The 23,663-nt window shown below is 37.1% G+C and overlaps 1 protein-coding gene across 1 annotated transcript in view; it reads left to right on the top strand.

Annotated features, from left to right (window-relative positions):
• LOC108669272 (rho GTPase-activating protein 45) overlaps positions 1-23,663 on the top strand; it is an 87,464-nt gene that overhangs the window by 46,541 nt on the left and 17,260 nt on the right. Inside the window, exons 6-13 of the mRNA XM_018156577.2 lie at positions 7,412-7,490; positions 12,522-12,648; positions 13,609-13,760; positions 15,983-16,093; positions 17,317-17,454; positions 19,351-19,443; positions 19,769-19,963; positions 20,410-20,641. Coding sequence (XP_018012066.1) covers positions 7,412-7,490; positions 12,522-12,648; positions 13,609-13,760; positions 15,983-16,093; positions 17,317-17,454; positions 19,351-19,443; positions 19,769-19,963; positions 20,410-20,641 — 1,127 coding nt within the window. The remainder of the gene's footprint in view (positions 1-7,411; positions 7,491-12,521; positions 12,649-13,608; positions 13,761-15,982; positions 16,094-17,316; positions 17,455-19,350; positions 19,444-19,768; positions 19,964-20,409; positions 20,642-23,663) is intronic.

Here is a 23,663-nt window from a genome sequence, read left to right as displayed (position 1 = left end):
TTCCTAAATTCACCGTTGCAGCGCTGGAACCAACCTGTATGTGACCGCTGTCATTCATGGATGCATTGCTTCTCATAGAATTCAATAATACATTCAAATTTCTATTGAATTATTATGGAAAAAAGCATCAACGTGATCGAATTAAAATTTTGGTATATGTTCTTCCATTTTCAGCAACTACAAGATTTATAGGCAGAATCTAACTTGACTTTGTGCCAATGTTTTCCAAACCGCAAAGATGAAATAAATTCACTAGTCGACTTATATGTGAATGTCGAATAATAGAATATATTTCTTTTCAATGGTAAGCATCTGGGTTTTGGTCTGGATCACGCCCGCATTTCGCTATTGCAAAATCGATATCCTGTTAGTTGGTTTGCTTCGGGTACTGAAATTAGTTCATGTTGGTTATTCCTTTCTTTCGTGTCAGGAAATAGTCAGGATCTACTCGGACTGGGGATATTTCTTTTATTAAAAGAAATTGTTCATAGTGTGTTGGGAGCATTCCGGGAAACTGGAATTCAACGTAGTATTCGGGCTTGTGTAACTTCACCCACACAAAACTGTTTTAATTAAATTTTGGAAAACAATTTGTGTTTCCTGTGTGGCGCCTGCGGTGGTCACCAAAATAAGCTTAAACCAAAGGTTCTAGTTTATCTGGAGGAAGAAAACTGAATTAATTTACGCTTTGTTTGCAAACGCAATTTATGATTTTATCCTGTTATCTGTAAATTTCACATTGCTAGCTTTCATTGTATGCTTACGGTTAAGAAATTTCAGCTTGCAATTATGACTCGAGGGTTTTCTTAGCCAGAAAACAATTAGCACCTGAAAGAAGGAATTTAACGCACGTTGAACGTTTGGCATTTTTAGACGAATATTCTAGTGAATAATATAGTTCAGGAAGAACTCATCATCAATTTAAGCAATCTGGCGAACAGAATTTTAGGCCAGTAAATTAACAATGTGGTGAATAGGCTTCACTATCTATCCTGCATGATTGATAGTTAAGTAAGCTGTTTGTCAGTGTTGTGGTTTAATTCACACGTTCTATAACATCACTGCCGCTACTAAACAATAGTCATATCAAGTACAGAGGTTATTCACGGAAACTTCCGGATTTTAAAAGCTCAATAAAAAAGCTGGTAAAGATATAATTTCAACATAAATTTTATTGAAAAGCACATCAATTAATTTTTGTATCACTTATGTTTTCGAGATAACATCGGACAAACAACGGCCCATTGCCAATGCATTCAGTTAGTCGATTTTTGAAGTTGCGTCTAACTCGCTGAAGCTTATTGACGGGTATGTTGGTGATGGCATGGCATATATTGTTCTTCAAATGAGGTAGGGTCCTTGGACAGTCATTGTAAACAATTGATTTGAGATAACCCCATAATAAATCACATGAAGCCAAATCGGGAAATGGGGCCGACCAAAGAAGGTCGCCTCTCAAGGAGATGAGGCGCTCTGCAAAATGTTGTCTCAGAAGATGCATTGAACATAGCGCTGTGTGGGCCGTGGCTCCATCCTGTTGAACCAGACTCCTTACATTCATTTCAGCCAGTTTTGGCAAAAAAGGATCAATCATTTGCGTGTACCGGATTTCGGTCAGGAACCCGACCTGAAGGACGAATACGGAACCGACTACGGATAACTCGTTCAGTAGCGATAATTGAACGGCCATTAGAAAGTACGCGCCGACAGCAAACGCACGCTGCTCAATTTCCAATGCATAGGCAAACTGACTATAGGCGGGACACAAAACTTCATGATCTTGCCTTTCATATTAAGTACTGCAACATTTGGCTGCTTGGCGCGAAATACAAAACCGGAAGTATTCGTGAATCATCCTGTAGTTTCCTTTCATGGCTCTGATCCTGATATTATGCTTTTATCGCATAGCAGTGGGTTAAGAATTTACGACTTATGTAATCGATGTCCTTGACAGCCACTAAAGCAGTGTAAGTCAAGGCTGAAGATTATCACGAACGGATATTATTCGAGTTCAGGTATGAATTATCGCGACGGGCTGTAAATTTTATGATTACGGGAGCGAGTTCCCGCGTATTATTTTAGGGAGTTCCTCAAACAATGTTTTACATCGCTTGAGGCTTAGGCAACCATCTTCTTTATTAATAATACGAAGTGCTTTAATGATTTAAATCAGTAACAAGCCAGCCCTTCCGATGCATCGAAGTAAGATTAAATAAAAGATTTTACCCTAACGTAATATATTATAGGCAATTAGCATTAGTTGAATTTCCAAGGTAATGTTGACAAATCTATTCCATATCGAGCGATTTTGAAATTCATCCCATTAAGATTCATGCAGTTTCTGTGATATATTCATGCAACATTTTTGTCGGCTGCTACCTAATGAAAAAGTTCTGGTCCAGCCTAGGCCGCAGAATCCAGACATAATGCCATGCAGGCCTCGTTATATGGGAATATCGTAATGATCATCTTTATTTCTAATGCTAGACGTTTTTAAACATCCACCGATAAATCTAGTGAGCAACTGACTAGACTGAATTTCCATAAATTCCTGAATTGAAATTATATCAACTGCACGACATAACATTCGATAACAGCTGATATGCCCAATCCTAGTGAATGCATGCTTATGTATTTTTTGAAATGCAAATGTGGAGCACGTCCATGAGCCATCGAGGGTACAAAATCACTGCGAAGAAGGAAAGAAAAAAATTTATATGTACAATAATTTATTTAATTTTCTTTGCACTTTCACAGAACTTCTTCTTGTTTTCGTGCTAAGAAATTTTATAGCACGAAAACGCGAAACTCTTCAAGCAAGCTATCGTCAATAACTGCGCGAAAAAGTCAACTTTTTTTAATGAATAATTTTTATTATTTATTTCAAACAACTTTCGCAAAGCCCAGAGAAAGTGAATTTAATAAAAATAATAACAACCCATAGGATCAGGTGCTGGCTGACTCCGCGGATTCTTAATTTGAGTTTATGAATTCCCGGACGAGCTAGATTTGCATGCTCCAGAGAGTGTTTTTCCGCGCGTGGGACTTCATACGAGAGCAGAACAATGTCTCGCACCTAATGCAGAGTTCAAGTAACGGTTAACAGGTTCGAAGTTGAATTTCAGTGAAGGAAACAAAGGCGTGGTTTCTGACCTTCCTAAGAAGAAAGACAGGACACTTCTAATACAAATTGTTGTACCTATCACAAATTACGAGAGTACCAATACTGTGCCATGTGAGGACTTTCCATCCATGGTGGTACGCGAACAATTTCAGGGCACAGAAAATTTCTAGACAGGTACTGTTCACTCAAAAAAAAATTGCCTCCTACAACACGAGATAATCCGGTCACTATTTGCAACAGTTGTTACAAAGCTGGTGTGCTATCTATTCATGATCCAGATTCAATTTCTTTCTGAACAAGCACACTCATGTGAATAAAAAATTATTCAGGCGATAAAAATGAAAAATTCAGTGTCTTTACTAATTCGGGAACTTTACTAAATTTATCAAACTAAATTCTTTCTACTAATGCACTGCATGATACTACGTTTTATTTCCTTTCCGTTTTTAATTTACTGACACAGAGTCAGTATCCTCATACTTAGAAGGCAAAATATCGATCCCGTATTACTAACGATTAAGGCCTTTGTTCATGCATTATGTAAGTTATTGATCCCTTGTGTCTTATCTCATGAGGTGATTAACGTTTTCTTCGCGGATTCTATTAACTGGGGCCAAAATAATTGCACGGGAAGAATTTCAGTTTGGACCACGTCAAAATTCGAGAAGTCTTCTAGAAAACCAAAATATCATGCAGGGAAAAACACATGCAACCATCATGGAACGAATTAAAACGGTCGGATTATCGATATGCATGAATTAAAGCGTTAATTATTTTATACAAATTCGTTATTTAGAGGGTTTACTCATATGCCTTGAGAGAATAGAAATTATAATTTTGGAACACAGGGAAAAATTAAATTGCGTTCTATGAAATTTTCTGACACGTATATTAATGAGGTAACATCGCATGTGTCCAGCGTCCTGTATATACCAGTGTTAAGAACCGCGACTTTCGCTGCACGTTTGACAGCTTCCGTCCGGAGTAATTTCGAAACTTAGGCCACGCTCGTAAAGCATTCTTCGAACTTACGAAACTTTTCGGAATGTCCAACGGTCGTGGCAAGTCGAAAAGCCAGCCTTTTCTTCTCTATCTGAAGGACTTGGAGAATGTTGAAAAATTCTGTAAAAGAATGTCTCTGAGTCAATTTATATTGTTAAAGCGATAGTCAGGTTCATTTTCGTACCTATGAAATTGCTCGTTACTAAACTCTGGCTAAGATTTCAACAAATAGATTTTACGAAATTTCAAAATAATATTTACTACATTTTTATGTTTACTAACATTAACATATAATAATTAAACCAACTTACGGCTAAGCTGCAAACATATTCGAATTCATGATAATAATTTTGAAATTTAAGATTAATTTTTTGGCATCTCTATGATAGTAGGTGTTCTCAAAATAACACGAAGAAATAAAATGTTATTTTTCTTAATAAATATATAACTGCATTGAATATGAGAGTAAAGTGATTGTTTATTCATTCAAATTTCCTAGTATTCTCCTTATTGCAGCAATTTATGTCTGTCAAATGACAAGGTTATCAGACAATGCATCAGACAGGATATTATTATCTACCCAATCAGAACGAATGGGTTTCGTTTGAGCTACGCACTCTATTAAATTTTTGTTTGTATATTGCCATTACAGTGATACTCTTTCAGCATTATCAAATGATCATTGCAGTGAATATAAAAATTCCGCATATTTTATCATCATGGAGGACCGTAGTGTAGCTAGAACGCAATTTATTTTTTGTGGCTTAACGTGCTTCCGGCACCGCAGTCAGCTTATCAGTCATTAATTCAGATTTGACATGACGGTAAACGCTTGATAGCTACACTTGTATACGCTCCGCCTCCTAGAATGCATGATTGAGGTAATCTTATCGCTGAGTTCAACACTGAAATGTTATCATTATACAATCTATGTAGGCTATTGTGTGTCGCAGGTTAGTTCTCACCATAGCTGTGTCGACCGCCCATCTCGTCTGGGCAGTGAAGAAACTTATCGCTCTTTTAGTTAAACTCTATTTTGTGCTAGTAAATCTGAAATAATGCTTCGCCATAAAGACTTATAATTGTGTTTTAACTTTTGATACATAATAAATAACGAGATTAATTCACGGGAAAAATTAATATTGAAGTTCATATATCTAACGTGACTCAGGCCCGGGTATAAAATTCTGAAAGATTAATATGGAGAACTAAATATTCGGCTTCAAGTATTTTATAGCTTTCATATTGTTAAGTTTAAGAACGAAAGAACTATAAGCGATTAAATTATAATGCTTGCGGCGTCATGTGAACGGCAAACGAAAGCTTGACGGTGCTGACCAAATATGACTAATTTGTCCTGAGACAAAATTGTGACATTATTCGTTGAAATCATCGCGTTTTTATTGTCAGTGGAGCGCCATGAAGAAGTACAGTCTTTCTAAACCTAAGATGATGATTAGGTGAGTGCGCTGAAAATTTATTAGTGAAGTTTCTTTCTGATTTTTAACCCTGTGCAGCATTAAACATAAACAGGAAGTAAGTATGGCTATTGCTTTCATTAAAAAATTAAGGCATAGAGGGACGAAACATTTCGCGAGAAACATAGGATCGGCTAGGGCTTCCGTTAGCGTTTTTCTACGGTTAGTGCTAAACATCAAGTTTAGTAGTACTGGGTGTTTGCAATTGTAACGATACAAACCACATTAGATTATTGGACTTTCAAATGAACTACAGTAACTTCCGTGATCAATATAAATTTCCAATCCCCCTATTTATTGCATAAGTTATCTACCTTCAGTTAATTTTTCGCGCACAATTGGCAGGAAGTACAGCAGTCTCATCCATCAGTATGCAGTTGTAATGCAGGCACGAAGAAGCTACAAATATGCAAGCTGCATGCGCAGCCGATTATGAGTCGATTATCTCTCGATTGCCACATGGCCGGAAGTTGTAATTGGAATGTACATGACTGATTCCAGTCAAAAATAAAGTGCAGCAGTTTATGAACATTGATAGTTTTTGGGAGGGAAAAAGCCCTGCCTTTGATGCAACGAGCATTTGAGGATTGGTTGCTTTACTGAGTGCTTTGCTGAGTGCCTTAATAGTAAGAGTATAACGATTTGGGAGCAGAGTAGAACAAATTGCAGAAACTCGATGGTATCACAAGCAATAGGGTAAATGCCCAGAAATGGTCAGGCTAGGCATTGTTAATAGAATTATAAAGAAGGAGTCTCGATTCGCATTATTTTATCGACACAATGAAACGAATATATTGCTCAATATCATTTCAGTATTTCTGCTGTCGGAGAAACGAGTGACCATCATTGAACTATAAATAGTGCAAAGCTATTGTTGGATAAGAAAATCTATTTAATTGCTATTGTAGTTCTCAATTGTTATTTTCATTTGGTACCATCCGTTTAGCGCCAAAGGCGACTTTATAAGCTCTCTACTTCGCGAAACAGAAAAATCCTACAAAACAAACATCGATGGTTTGGATGAAATACTATAGACATTTTGGAAAACTCTAGTGAGAAGCAAGTGCACATCCTAAAACGGGCAAGTTCAAAATCTATAAATTTACATCACTTAAACCATCCACTTCACAAGGAGAATTTAATCTGTGCTATTCTTGACTAAAGTGAACTTGATTGCCCTTTCTTATTTCACCAGAGTTGAAAGTTCTTCTTTACACAAAGGAAGTTGGTTGCTCTATACGACGTACACTTAAACAAACTTGGTAGTATCGTTGAGTCGGCTTCTGTCAATGCGTGTGACAATCAATAGATTGGCACACGAGCAAAAAAAAAGGAAATAATCTTGAATTCTTCTCGGATAAAGTTATTGATGTCGATGAACCTTAATGAAAATTTGTATTCTAAAACTTTTCTTAACCATGGAGCCTATTTTGCATGGTTATTTTACTTTACTGCATGCCAAGTTAATTTGGTTCATTCCCCTTTATTTGACATGTGCTATTAAAATAGTTCGCGACCATAAATGTTTTGGTAACTGAAATGTCAAGCTTGCGTCGTCCATAATGAGTCTATTTAATGGCGACGCCATGTTTAAGCTGTACTGTAGAGGGCACCCCCGCTACGTACATTACCAACAGAGCGATGCATTGTTTACCTGCTAGTTATTGGTAACTTAACATTCAAAGTTTGGTTATCGTTGAATGTTTTTATTTTTGTTATCAAAACTCTGCAATTACCAAGTTTTTTATTACATATTTTACTTAATCCATTTGCATAATTTTCAAGAACCGTACCTTGTTGTCGGCAGGGTGTCTGAGTACCTCATGGGCGACATCGACACGGCGCACCCCGCTGGCAGCTTCAGCTCACCAGCCCGGCATCAGGCGGTGGGTACTTTCTAATAATACTTTCTATCTTTCTAATGATCTCTTTAACTAAGTTAGATCGTTAGATCTATCACGATCTATCTTTCTTATTAATTAATTACTAGTTATTATTATTATTCAACCTCTTATCCGATTCATTAATGAATGGTAAAAAATAATTATACTCACTTTATGTCTAAAAATGTAAGTGAAATGAGAAAATTACCGCTATAGTTGTAACGCTATTAATTCGCTTTAACCGAAGGCAAATATTTCTAAGCAGTTTGAATATATAAGTCGCGGTTATTTTTCCTACTTGAATGTTTGGTTTTCTCGTAAAATTACATGATTTTTGGCGTAGACGAGCCTTTGTTTACGCTGCTGATGAAAGCCTAATTCTGCGGGCATATGAGGTTCATCATTCAATCATAAGGTAAGGCAAACACTGGTCTAATTTACTGCCCAAAGCAGTCACTGGGACAAAATATCGGGGTAAAAATACACATGGATAAAAAATAGGGATAAAAATTATTCAACAATTATATTATATGACCGAATGAAGGTAGAAACCAATTGCAAAAACTGAGTCAGAGGTAATAATCTTTCCCCTTTGCTCATTTCAATTCAATTTCACTTCACCGTAAATGTAATATGAATAATTTATCCAGAAGCTCGCACGATTTTCTTACTTCGAACTGCAAACGATTTATTAGGTTCATTTGAAAACTATTAGATAATACAAATTACTAATTCTACTCTGCCAATCTCAAGAACGTGTTACACAGCAAGAACAGGCTCAAAATTCCAGAGATGTTTTTCCTCTTGTGCGAGGAAAACTTGGCGCTGACATTTTAAAGACGCGCACAAACAAGCCGCGTGAGAACAAACAATGAAAAAGCTTGAAACTTTTCACCCTAATTCTCGAATGAAGAAATGAGCGAGTCATCGCAAAATTTTTCCATTCATATTCTATATTCGAATTTATGAATACACATTTATGAATACAATTATAATTTTTAGAGATGAACTACAATTTAAGATGTCGTACATCTTAAATTTACATCGTACAATTTTGTACGATGGAATTTTCATCAAATAATCTTGAATTCATTCTTTGTGTAGCCTTTAAATCCTGGTTTCTTAACCATCCTATGCGACGGTCTTCACGTTTCTCGCCTATTTGACTCAAACAAATACATGGCCAATGAAACTTTTGTAACTGAACACCGAAAATTTTATTCCTATAAACAGAAACAAATGTTCGCCAACCACAGCCACAGTCATGGGCCCAAAACCACTGCCGCGGCCACAAGTTGAAACTCTTGGTCTGCAAAAGTAGAAGAGACCATTACGTATAGTAATAAATCCTAGTACAATTTGAATCAGACAAGGTAGTTTAAAAATATGAAAATAAACATATGTCAAGCTTCTCCACACCGTCTTGTACTGAAAAGCGTCGAGGTCAAAAGTGACACGCGGTGACTGTGCGATACTGAAAACTACTAAGATGAACAAATGCTACACGATATGCGTCAAAGCAGGGTTGCACCAAACTGGCAGAACCGGCTTAATTTTGAGTTTAATAATGATTACAAAGTTTCGGTCGTGATTGTCAAATCACGTCAGAGATTAGAAAGTTGGAAATATTTCGTCAAACGTTTCGAACGCTTTGCCAGAAGAAAATTAGCTGTTTTTTAGAGTGATCAATTTTGAAATTCATGATAAGTATCACCGAGACTATACATACGTCAAGCCTTGAAGCATGCCAACAGTGGCTGATGCGTGGCAGTGGCGCGAGTTCAGTACCTCGGTCATATTATGATAATTTTTTTTCAATTACAGAATATTATTAAACGTTATTTAGTACAAAGTTTAACAGAAAAATATAAAAATAAACTCATAAATCAAAGTCCTTGTCAATCAAAATTCAGCTGCTAAATTTCACTCGAGTCGAGCCGTATTTACAGTCATTCTTCTTGCTTCACTTAAGCTTCAACGATGGCTCAGATTGAACACAAAATAAAATTTTTAATTATCAAAACAAAAATTTTAATTTTATAATAATTACAAATATTATTTAATTTAAATTTTACTTTATTTAAATAGTAATAATTTAAAAGGAATAAATCACAGCATAAGCCGCATTGTAATCATAAACGAAAACTGCCTTCCCCATCCGCACAGTAGTTAATTTATTTATCTCCAAGCAGCACTTTGGTATTTTCAAAAAGATTGTAAATAATTTTGGCCATTTTGTTAAAGTTTTTCAAGATGATTGACCATAAACTCATAAGTGCATAAAAAGCATGTGGAATTTTTATCACCTTGCTGTATACATAATTTTCCCTCATGAAGCTATTGCACAGAACCATAATAATTCAGTTTAACATAGATCCTGTTGACACTCCAGTCGATCCGCGCTCAATTTGAGGCTCCTAGGGTCTGGGCAAAGTGCCGTCGTCTGTTTGATGTGCAGCCTATCATGCTTTTATTTGCGCCTGAGCTTCCGAGAGAGCGCTGTTATTTTAGGCGCTGATATTTGAGTCGAGAGATTTGTCAGGAGGCTGCGAGTTGCGAGGGCAGCTTAGAGTCTGCGACGGTCTATTGGCATGATCTGGTCTGAAAACTTACATTTTTATCACGCAGGAGACAGCTTCCAGTACGTGGAACTATACTTCACAGATACTGTTAGGTAATTTTATATTTTCAAATCTTTTATTGAGACTTGCATGTTAGTAGATTCTTTTGTTTCAAATTAGAAAATTTCGGGGTTTGAATTTCTTTATGAATGTCCGACACCCGACATGAATCACAGACTTTGTGAGTCATATCATGAAACTTTATAAAAACAAGTAAAAAAACTTCATGGTAGGTGGCTCATGTTCAAGACGAAGTCGCAAATATTAGTTCGATGTTTGCAATCATCCGTCGAATAAATTCGATATTTCATTTGTATTGAATCCGACTTGAAGGCTCGCATCGCCCGATCCTCCAACAGTCACCATTGTTGTGGAACCTAGAATTGAAATTTCATCTTCATTTGCATTGTTTCTCTGCAGGATATTCATGCTAGTAATATGCTAAAAAAATTGTACCTGGATATAATACATCTCAAGAGCGTAATTATTTACGTAGAAGAGCCACCGGAAATAAGTCCTTTCAAGGAAGTGAATTTTTTATTTAATTTTACTTCATATCCTCATTATCCTGTTAGTATAAATTGAATAATCAATCTACATACATGTGATATTCGGTCTAAAAGTTCATAATGTAGAAATATGTTATATGCCAATTTTCCTGCAACCACTAGCTGTAGTGCTATCAGCCTCGTCGCTGCCGCACAATCTTTGATAAGAATGCGCCAGATCCGACTGTATTCCAAATATCTATATGCTTTCGAATTTATTTGCATTCATCAAGCTATGCTGTGCGTTTCAATCTCGGGGAAAATCAACCAAATTAAGGTATAAAAGTTATCCAGCGGGGCGCGTGCAGTCATATGCAAGAATCATGAAGCATGTACATGTATGGTTGGTTCCATTTCCCACACTGCTTTCCCTCATCAGTGGATCCGCCGTCGGTCACCGCTTAGCCTTATTTTGACTGTACAGTTCTGGATCGCAGGAGAAGAAATTTAAGCAGACTGAGAAAACCCTTAAAATCTTTTTCTTTAAATTGCAAATTTAGGAACCAAAATTGTGTTCATCATTGTCCAGACCATAGCAACCAAATTGTATTTTTCTTGGGAATATTTAATATCGTTTAACGTTTAGAGCCACTCGTATCAACCTTCAACAGTCGAACAATTATTAAAAAACATTTTTGCCAAAATTGCTGAAGTTAACGCCTGTAATACGCATTCGATCACCCGTGGCGCATTTGAATTGCTGGCAAACGGCATCAAACTTTTATCAGGATCACCACATATGCAGAGTTCGAAAAAGCGAGTTCGCTCCCGGATTTGTGAAGCGGCTACCGGGATTCAATAATGGACAGATTTGCGTAGTTTGTCACTGAGTTTAACAGCAAATGCACGGATCTCGTGAGGGCTTTACATTGGTTGAGATTATATATTGATTATATTGTTGCACAACGCGCACACAAAATGCGGCTGATGGCAGACTAAATTGACAACGGTGATAATTAGGATCCGGAAATTAACAAAGTAGCACAGGATTATTGTAACCCCTGACTTGCAGTCTAGGGTCTAGAGTGTTTACGTACCATTCTAGCTATGGTCTTCAAGTATAAACTGACCAGGAGTGTAATTCACACAAGTAATCAAACTTTGTAGATGAAGCAAACTTTAAGAACTTGAAAAACCACAATTAACAGGATATCGGATGCTATACTGAATACGCTGTCTGATTACAGGGGGTTGATATTGCTTGGCTTAGGTCTGAAAATAACCGGAACATTATTACATGAAATTCAACAGTATAATTACATCTAAGAACTAGCCTGGAGTCTTGTGTCTCACGCCCATCACAGCAGCCGGCGTCAGGACTAAGAATAAGACATTTTGTGGCGCAATGAGGACCTTATCTGCTACAAACAAAAGCTACGCGCTAGGCGTAAAAGCTGCAGCTACAATTTTATTTCTATTCTTTTTGCATTTCACTCATGTAGATAATAAATCTGCCTTAATGACCGCTACTTAATTGAGAGTTATTGATGTCCGGCATCTTTAAGTTTTTACCAGACGGTGACTTCCCCATTCCCACAAATTTAATTTTTTAATGAAATTATGTTACACTTAATACCGCGGGTCGGGATGGAAACATGGACTGCGTTGGGAAGATACGAGTATACCCAAGCCACACCTGCTTGGCTGCCCTCTACGAACCGTACACCACTTATAGCACGGATACTCCACTAACGCATAGAATTTTATTTGGCTGTACACATGCTGTAAAAAAAACGATCAGGGGTGGTTTCGCTCTAGGGAAGATATGCAGTGGCCAGAGTTTTAAATATGGTTTCCGGCCGTAAGGCCATATGAGTTTAACGCATCAGTAAAATTGCTTAAACATGCGACATATTCTCTCTCAGGCTGCAGATGCGCACCACGATGCAGAAGCAACGATGGGCGCGCTGCCTGAGACGGCGGCGCCACTGCTGGACAACGAGAACCTTTCTCCTCCCAGCATGGACGACATCCTACATCGTCATGATAATGGTGAGTGCGTGTTGTCATAACCACGATGATAATGGTGAGTCGTGTTGTCATAACCACGACAATAATGGTGAGTACGTGTTGCCAGAACCACGATGATAATGGTGAGTGCGTGTTGCCAGAACCACGATGATAATGGTGAGTGCGTGTTGCCAGAACAACGCTGATAATGGTGAGTGCGTGCTGCCAGAACAACGCTGATAATGGTGAGTGCGTGTTGTCAGAACAACGCTGATAATGGTGAGTGCGTGTTGTCAGAACAACGCTGATAATGGTGAGTGCGTGTTGCCAGAACAACGCTGATAATGGTGAGTGCGTGTTGCCAGAACCACGATGATAATGGTGAGTACGTGTTGTCAGAACTACGACAATAATGGTGAGTTTTAGTCCTTGAAACTAAATGATAGTGGCGAGTATATGTTACTTTCATCGTGATTATCATGGTGACTCTGTATTCCGTGGATCGCAATGATAGGCTGAGTTTGTGTTACCTCGGGATATAAGGCAGATCGCCTTTATCCTAACTAAAGGAATAACATCTTGAAAATTGTTAAGTTTGGTCTGACTGCAAAATTTAGCAAGTTCTGTCATTTGCCGTTTGGAATTGTCTGGGACTTTATGTTTTGGCTGCTCTCATTGGCTGGTTTGTTATTGAAAGTTGGAAAGTTCGACTGAATTTCCAGCTTACTACAGAAGCAAATATTCAGATGGAACAGAACATAATTACAGATGGAAAGCAAAATCTTCAAAACGAATATATATTTATATAGCTTTCATAAAAATCCACAGTGAAGAACGTGCGAATGTTAGGGAATATAAATCGACCCATGAATGTTGCAAATTGTGATCCGAGAATCAGAAGAATCAGAAGAAGAAAGCATCATATGTGGCATAATAATATCATACATAATAATATTATAGTGAATAATTAATATTATTATGATTTTCCTTGACGTATGGCAGGTGTGGAGTTGTGCCTGCACCGCGCCAAGCTCTGGAGCAAATATGCTAAGGACATCCTGACGTACGTGGAGCAGCGCGCCATCTGCCACCTGGAGCACGCCAAGGCGCTGGCTAAGCTAGCGAGGTCCACGCTCCCTGCCCTCAAGGAGGAGGTCGGTACACTCCTGAACAACATCACATCATTTTACTGTGGGAAATACCTTAAATATCTGGCTATTATTTCTGGAAATGCGTCTTAAAATGACTATAAAACACATGAGACGGGAATGCCATCGCACAATATTACTAGGAAAGAATGTTTGCTATAATTTCAGAACTTATCAGCTAAAAACATCTGTACAATACGCTAGACTTCAGTATCTTCACAGCATATTATTGGGAAATATGCCCTGCTGGAAGATCATTATTCTCATATGGCAATCATATTCATGGCAATCATATTCATGGCAATCATATTCATGGCAATCATATTCATGGCAATCATATTCATGGCAATCATATTCATGGCAATCATATGTTCATGGCAATCATATTCATGGCAATCATATTCATGGCAATCATATGCATGGCAATCATATTCATGGCAATCATATTCATGGCAATCATATTCATAACAACCATATTCATGGCAATCATATGCAAGGCAATCATATTCATATAAAAAACCTCGTTTGAGACTCGCGCAAAGAAATAATTCGTAGGAGAAATAATTTATCACCTGCCACGTAGTACTTTTCCCAATTAGAGAGAAATTTTTCATCAGTACTTCTATTTATTATATTGAATGCCAGTGCTTTTTTTGGTCATGGCCTTGTCAATGTTCAGCCTTGCCTCGTGGCCCTGAGTACATAAATGATATTATTTAGGTTGTCCTAAATTTCGTCCAATTCAAGGCTATTTAAAAAGAGAGATATTCATAGCTGAAGTTGCAAGGTATATGATAGGCAAAACATGAAATTTATGAGCAAAACATAAAATGCTCTCGAGTAAAGGTCACTGCTGATGGTTTTAAAACTTTGTTATTTCGTTGACCGAATTTATGTGCAGTCAATAATTGGGCAGATAGCATACAAAATCAAGCAATGCTGCGAATTGATATACCATTAAAACTTTAATTTATTTAATTAAATTAGGCCTACATAAGTGGAAAATAAATATAATTTAAAGTAGGGAAAGTTGATTCGGTATGAAAGTGAAAATGGATGTATTGAGTGTCCAGTTATACGCTGACTCCATTTATTGTTCTAAATCCATTTTCATCTGAAATTCTTACGTCCGCTGTAATTTCAATCATACACTTGGATTGAGATTGCAACTTCAGAAGCTACTATGCTCAACGATAATTCTTAGTATAAATATGTATATTATCTGTAGATTCAAGCACGTATCTGTTTGGATTACCGGAAGAAATGATGAAATTGAGCATTAGTGCATGCCACAAAGCCTATAAAACGTTTTGTATTTTGTAACTTTTGATGGTTGGTTATGGAAAACAGTTGTAAAGAGTCAGTGAATTCAGTTCTAATTCTTATTTGGTTACCCACAGTATTTTTCTTAACCAAATAATTGAAATGCTTCATTAGAATTCAAAATATAACATGACATGCAAAACAAATAAACATAGAAATTTGTTCTGTAGAGTTGTCGTCGTAAGTTTGAAGGCGAGAAATTGGATTAACATACTCATATTGAGTTTATCGCCATGTCAGCTGCTTCAACTTTGACTCTGATGCTGCCGGATCAAAGCTGTTGATCATCAGGCTGTATTGAGTCGAAAAGCCTCTCATCAGGTGCACTGGTTGCCTCTCATCGAATTTGATTATCCACAACCAACTGAAGTTCCTTATTTCTACCAAAAATTAGTTTTCTCTGCAATAGCTTGTTCCATCATCATGCATAAATTTTTTTATGAATGACATGTTAAATAATAATAATGATCTAGAATCTAGTCCAGTTGATCAATTACAAATGTGGGGTTTGAAGATATAAATGCATCTGAAGCTCACTTCACTTTTTGCTAGATTGTACTTGAAGTTCTCTCGAAAACACAAATGAAAAATAGATCATAAAAGTTGAAATTTTTGATGACCCAGAATGTTCAGAAATTGTGAAATAGATACTATCTATTTGGCTTTTATTACCTTATCCGCACAATTTCTTCTAAACAAATCAGAGAGAGCAGAGGCAAACTAAGGCACCTCTAAAAACGGAATACCCTCGATATTTCGGCTCAGGGCATCAAGGTTCATTTCAGTTCCAATTTTCTTAAGTTGTTTGTGTCGAGGCAGAGGGCGGGTAATGGCTCCGCTTAATCTCCACGTGTTATTCCTGCACGCACGAAAATTAACCCCAAATACACTAATGTTACTTACAGAACTTCTTGCCGCTGCAAGCCGTGTACATCACAGCACTGGAACAGGACCAGGGCTACTGTGCTGAGGTTGAAGCCACCTACTCAAGGCTTAAGGCAGCTGCATTCATCGAGGTTAGACTTCTCTACTATTAATTACTTATTCAGACTAGTAACTGCTACTAGTGCTCAAGCTTATCTGGCTTTTCTGGCATAAGTAATGTTATATCTTGTTGTTAGGTGGTCTGTCTTATGGAGTCGCATCATTTCGTTTCGCTGATCGTGATGTGCCAAACGATAGAATTATCCGTTGTTAGCAGAGATTGATTGTTTGCTACGAAGTAAAGTATTTCTGATTAATGTCCACACCTTCAGCCCTTTAAAAGCATCACCTTCAAATTTGTCGTTAATGATTATATGGGCTTTTCATGATTTATTTTCATACAGCCTTTTTGAAATAAATATTATGCCATGTTTAAAGCCGTTTATATATGGGTCCTAGACGAAGTAATTGTGTTATTAGCTCAGTGATCTCATGGTCTTTGAGAAAGCAATACATCCCGCACCTTGTAAGGAATTACGTAGAGGGATTGGGATTTGCATGAGAATTGACTATTTTGCACTCATGGCACTGAGGCTGCGGTGTCTGAGTTACTATATAGCTAGGGTCCGAATCTGGGAGAGTTTGAAATCGACTTGTTGCTTTGCCCTACGTTTGGAAATGCCTTGCTTCTGTACTTGGCAATTTGGAACTGTTGGATGTCATAGCATGCGTTTTAATAGCTACTGGTAAAAAAAGGCATATTCCTTTTCGAGTCACGGTCTGACTAGGATAGTATTATGCACAGTTCTGACTAGTGAACTTCTCGTTGCGAGATCCTGATCACAATGCAGTGCTAGAAAATATGTATTGATGGAACCATGATAATTTCCAGCAGTTTATTATAAACCCTGCCTTATTCATTCCGAAATGCCCTTATCTAAATGTCGCATGGAAACAGTAACTTGAATAACGTGCCAAATTTTTGTAGTCCTTGCCTTCAATATGCAACGTAGGGGGGATATACGATCACACAAGCAAGAAATAAATTTTTCATACATGCAGAATGCAACAGCAAATGTGGTCCTGCTGGCGCTCTCATTATAGTTGGTTGATAGAAGTCTTTTCGCAGAATAAATTCCATTGAATTTTGTCTTTGATAGACCCCGGTAGACGTTTAGATCAAAAACTTAATAGTGAACCCATTGAGAGGATTGAAGATATGGTGTATTTGCTAGGCGTTTCCTATCTTTGTATTTCCATTCATTCTTCGTGGTGTATTTCTATGTGCTAATAAGATCGCTGTAACTCCGAGCAGCCTCTGGCAAGTCGACGCAGCGAGCACGAGCGCTCCAGGAAGCTAATAAAAGAACAGTGGCATCGAGAACACCGGCGGCTCACCGACTCGCTCAATGCGCTCAAAAAAGCAAAGGCGACTTACCAGCAGCGCAATCAGGTGAGTGCGGCTGAAATTTGGCCACTTTTGTGAGCTTTCAATTACTTTAAAGATCTGAGAACTTCTCTCATTGCTTTATCAGCGGACGCTGTTAAGGTCTTGTAACTTTCGTGTTGAACGAAGTTTTTGTTATTGTATTATCCTTTGTTATTGGTGAGAGATGTATCATGTTGTATGCATCTAACATCGCATTTAAGAGCTCACATGATTGCTGAGGAATTTTGTTATTTATAGTTAAAAGAAGTAAAGAAAATTGAGATAATGGGATATGGAAATGAGGTTATCTAGACAGTCCTTGACTGCAAGAAAAAGAACCTGCAAAGATATGCATGCTTGCCTTTTGCGATCGGGAATTGAAATAACAGAGAAAGAAATGAAAATTTGTCCCATAGTTATTTTTATTTCAGCAGGATATTGATTTCTATAGATTTCTTAGAATATAGAATATATAAATTTCTATAGAATATATAGATTTCTTGAAAAAATCATAATAGGTTTGAATATTGTTCATTCTGTTTGTTTCCATCTGTTGAATTATTTATTCTAATGGGTTTGAATTGTTCATTGAATTGTTGATTGTGTAAACATTGTTTATCATTTTACATTTGTTTAATGTATTTGCCATGAGCGAGCACACAATACAAAAAAAATAAAAATAAAATTTAATTGTTTTGAAGTGAAATAATTCCATAGAAATATTAAACGGGATTATTATATAAATATAGGCGACTTCTACAGTAGCATTTATTCGCCGTCTTCCGTATCAAATTTTCATCACCGTAGAATAACTCGTCCCAGGATGTTGAAGACTTGTACGTATTTTCTCTCTTTATTCAGCAGACCGTAAACGGTTTCTGCAAACAAATTAACAAAGCTTAAATAAACCAAAAATAATAATTATTCAAGATAAATAATAATTCAATATTCAATACAGTGTGGGCATACCATGCAGTGTGGGCACCGTGCTTGTCGCACCGGTCGCAAGCCATGAAGAGAAACAAAAATTTAGAACCAATTAAATAGACCAAGCTTAATTAATTCTACATAATGCAATTTTCAGTTGTTAGTACCGAACATGATCGCTCAAAATTCTGCGGCTGTATTGAATATTTAGCTGAAAGCCATAGTCCACCCTGATTGTTTTATGATGTATTATCAACATTAACTATTGTTAAAAAATCATTTACATTTGAACGTCATATGAATGCCTTGCGTTGACTTTTAAAAACGGTCATATTAAACATTTAGCGAGCTAGTTTACTTAACATTACCATCCAAAAGCAACTCCACGGCCCCTGTTATTGTGTTTGAGTCTACGTTATTATGCCTCAGCCAATTAGCTATAAGCTGACCATCGTTTAATCATTATCACTACTATGCCCAAAAATCAAAATTTGAACATTTAAATGAAATTTTTGATTTGAAAATGAAATTGAATGCTCTTCTGCATTTTTTGAAAGATGTAAGTAGCAAAACCTATCCAACTAATTAAAATAAACTGATGAAATGGAATTCAATTGTGGCAAGGTATTTATTCCTTACATTTAATGTTTGAATTAAGCTATTTAACATTTTTATCGTAGTGACCGAATTAATAAATTCTTCAACTGCAATTTACTCCTTCAATAAGAAAAATCTTCGAAAATTCACAGAAGTAAATAAATCTTGAAATTGAATACTTTCTTTTATTGTATTCAGAAATTTGAATTTCTACATGTCTACGCTTACCCGTGAAAGGGTTAAAACTAAGTTCGTAGGCAAAAATGGACTAGACTACGAAGAATGACCTTGTTAGTTATGTTAAGCGTTATAATGGCCGTTGAATATTTCGGCAGAACGTCGTCTTTACATTGCATTACAAGAAATTTTTTGCCCTAAATGTCTGCCCTTCGTTAGGAATTCGCTCGCCTGAAAGAAGCGGAGCCCAAGACCAACTCCATGGAGCAGCAGGAAAAGCTGGAGAAGAAACGCGAGGACGCCGCTAACAAGGTCTGCCTCTGTCCCTACCAAGCTCGGCACGTTGCATTACTTCTTATATTCCTATTTTTATATTATATATTTTATATACCTATATTATATTATATTACTTTTTATATTTATATTCCTTTCGTCTATATTCCTGCAGTATCACTTACTTTCTTGTTTATATCGCAGAACTGCTAGCATTCACGGATGATAACACTTTGGCCCGTGCATAAAATTAGGACACTACCGTGAAGGACTATTAAAAGATGACCATATAGGCATGAATGTTTTTGGTGATTTATGGAAACGAAAATATTCAATTTTAATATTTCTTCTGCTTTGTCCGCAGGTGCGTGAAGCCACGACCGTGTACCAGCAGTGCGTGACGGACGCAAATGAGAAGCACGCATCGTGGATGCGCACGAAGAGAGAAGTAATCCAGCAGACTCGGGAGCTGCTGCTTCAGTTCGATCATTTAATTAAGACTGTCACAGTGCGGTACTTCCAGATGCAGCAGACGGTCGCTGAACTGGCTCCTGTGCAGGTAAATAATTCTATGAAGTCACCACGAAACGCCTATTTCCATTGCAGAAATAGTGCACTGTGAATTATTTGAAAAATTTTAGGAATTTTTACAAGATTTTAATGATCAGTTAAATATTTTGCAATAAAATATAAAATCCAGTCAGTGCCGCTTTGTTTGCGTGTAATATATAAGCGATGAATATGTAAGCGATGTTTCCACTACAACACGCTATGAAGGGAACATTCTTGAAGCTTATAAAACTATTACAAGAATTACTTCTTCGCTGAAAGTTTCATTGAAATGATCAATGATCAGTGTATCTAATTCATGCCCCATTAAAAAGGAACCGCCACATAGCAATTTTATAGGAAATGAGTTACGATCGTATGGTAGTGCCATCATCCTGAAATTCTGTTCCCGTGTCATGATGCATATTAAAATATTTCTCATTTTCCTACCGCCAGCTTCAGGCACTGGCCGAGAAGGCTCGCCAGTACGAGCCTGGCTCGCAGTACATGACATTCGTGAAACGAGCAGCGGCCGTCCCTGCGGTGCCGACCGTCACGGCGTCCCGCACCTCAGCTTCACCGCCCTTCAGTTTCGAGCAGTACGGCTCAGCTGGCAACCGCCTCACGGCCCAGGCTCTCTACGCGGCGGCTTCGAATGGCGGCATAATGGGAGCCGAGGACATGAGAGGTGAGGCGTCACGTTGTCTTCGTGACAGCTGCAGTCGGTCAAAGCTTTCTTCATTAGTTGGAGCGGATTGCGTCCTAGCAAGCAAATGGCGTTTAAATAACGTTGATTACGAAACGATTGCGTTGAAACAGCGTTTATTGGAAGTAGTTTCAACGTCTTATGCCTGCTGGGATGGGGCTGATCGAGAATTTGGATGCTTCTCTCAGCTCGATTGCTCAGGCCCTGGGCAAGGCTTTATATATCGTCGGCGAAGAATAGGACGATAATTACTACATAGCGCGTGGAATTTTAATGGATCGTGTCGCGCAAGATCTGAGAACCGGTCTCTTCTTCGTTATTATTATGCCACAAATGCGCAAGTTCGGCACATGTAAAGATTTATTCGAAAAATAATTAAGATTACTGCTGTTTGCTATGAAATTAATGCATAATTTACTGCACTAATCTGGTAAGCGTATAAACGTAACCATTCGCATAATTTGATTTATAAATCTTTCTATGTTCTACTAATATTCTAGGTGCAGCGTAGTTTACTTCATTGTGTAGGACGTCGAGCCAATTTCATTTTGAAATAGTTGTCTTGAACAGGGAATTGTATTTTTAAAACAAACACCTTGCCGCTTTCACCCTTTCACCCCTTAACAACATTTATTGCTTCGAAAATTCTTATGACATGGTAGTAAACAAACATACAGTTTGCAAATTTGATGTTTGACTAATAAATTTTGGAACAAAAATTAAGGATACCTCGTAAAATTTGAATCCACTGCACCTGCAATCGTATACCAACGCTCCATTCACTCGTGAGAGGACGCATCGTTACTACACAATAAATTGGCAACCAGTCATACAAATACATGTAAAGGGTCAAAACTTGGTGAACGTAAATGTGAAACCAATTAGCGTTTTGGATGAAGTCATCGCTTCTCACTTTCGTTTTTAAAAGCCGCACGACATTCAGGAGGCCAGATCACGTGATCGAAAACTGTGCAGCTCAATATTTTGCTTCTGCTAGTGCCCAAATGACGAATTCTTTCACTCTCTGCAAAATTCACCCCGTGTTTGAAAAAATGAAATTCTTAAAATTCATCATTTTGTCAAATGTTATCAAAATTGGAGATTTGATAATAATGCAATTACATGAATAATAAATTCAATCCCATTTGCTGAAGGCATATTGCCTAATAATCTCAGCAGCCGTCGGATTCTCCCATCGATCTCCTATGATATCGAGTGCTGGGTTTAAGGAGAGATGCTCGTGCACAACTCAGGCCGAGGAGGCTTCATGCAATAAATGGCATGTATTAAACTGGAGATGTTCAAAATCAGGAATCAGGTCATCCAGTCATTTATTGCAGTTCAGCAGTGGTTGAGTCAGTTGATATAATTATTCCATTAGTAGTTTCGTGAATACGTAGGATGTAACGAGCCTAAGCATTCTAAATCGCATTCACTGTGGACTGCCCTCTCTAATTCGAGGACTAACAATCTCAATACAAATAATACAGAGATTAGTATTCACCAAGAATCACATTATTGACACAAATCGATATAACACAGAAAAGTCATAATTTTTGTCTGACGGCTGCATTGGAAATATTTTACTCCGTCCCGACTCCAGTTTAACATTTTTAAATTTTTATCTTTGAATCGCCGAAAAACTTGATGACCCTTATTTGTCCAAAGAACTCATATTCGTTTAGATTCACATTGAAAAATTATAATGTAGAGACATCATAAACCTGCTGTTTCATCGTAGAATAAGAAAATAATTACATGAAATTCATCCATGAAGAAGTTTAATAAAATTAAACTCCATTTATCTCAGCACTTCAGAAAATTATTCCTTTGCTTGCCATATTGTTTCGAAAGTTGATATTGGGGTCATCCCATCCCTTCTCCATTTATTATTACTGTAATAATGAACTCACTAAAATTATACTAAACAATTCGAGATAATTGAGGTAAGGAAGATTACTTACACAAATAGACTCTTTAAAGGTGAATGCAGAAATGCGAGGATGAATTAAACTGGAAAAGCTCATGAGTAGGCAGCAGATATTAACGAAGACATGTGCTCAAACATTACAGTTACAATATTTTTTGTGAGTCACATGAACTATTGGCACAAATTCAACTTCTCTTTCATCTCTCAGATTACATTGACATTTCTTTCATGGATTGCAAAGAAAAACTTTCCTTACGCTGTATAGAATTCACAAATTCAAGCTATACTTAATAGAATTTTTGATTGAACAATCTCGAAATAATTTAAAATGCATTCATTACAAACAATGAATAGTGCAAACTTTTTATCAATTCTATGAAACAATTGTACATTTTACATTTCATTTTTTTACATTTAATTTATTTATTGTATGAGTGAGGCTGAAAATTTTACTTGCCTCGTAATTTTTCCCGCACTTCCATTCGAATGGTGAATGGGATTCGTTGAACAGAATATAATTTCATCGTGAATTTTGCAATGCTAAAAAAAAAAATTTCATAGAAATATTGATTATTAAAGTTTGAGTTGCTTAGATAGAAAATAATTGATTGTTATTTAATTGGGATAGGCTACTATTAGGGTTCGGATTGGTTGAAGATGTTATTTATTGCAAGATCTCTGTCTCAGCCAAGCGTTTATAACGCCATTTGCAATATACCATAGTGAATGCAATGAGTGTCGTTCTGGCTTATTGCCCTCTGGTAACGTCTTGTCTGCTCTCGACAGCCGACACCACCAATATAAAATCTGAACGAGCTACGATTTCAAAATTCGTCGATAAAGCATAGGAAGTTATTTGATCTATTTGCTGGGATGTGTTTGATTAAATTTTGCTTCCGGGTAACCGGAATTTGAGTAAATTTTGTTTCCGTCTTCAAAAATGTTATCAATCAGTATATGTAAATAGTGAGATTTTAAAGCCGATTTAATATAGAAAAATATTGTATAGATAGCCTTTAATTGCGGGCTTAACACTTGCCAAAACCTTGCATTTAATGTGAAATTTTCGCGGTG

The sequence above is a fragment of the Hyalella azteca genome, unplaced genomic scaffold (assembly GCF_000764305.2).
Source record: "Hyalella azteca isolate HAZT.00-mixed unplaced genomic scaffold, Hazt_2.0.2 contig7231, whole genome shotgun sequence".
NCBI classification, from domain to species: domain Eukaryota; kingdom Metazoa; phylum Arthropoda; class Malacostraca; order Amphipoda; family Hyalellidae; genus Hyalella; species Hyalella azteca.
This window is presented reverse-complemented; position numbering and strand designations above follow the sequence as displayed.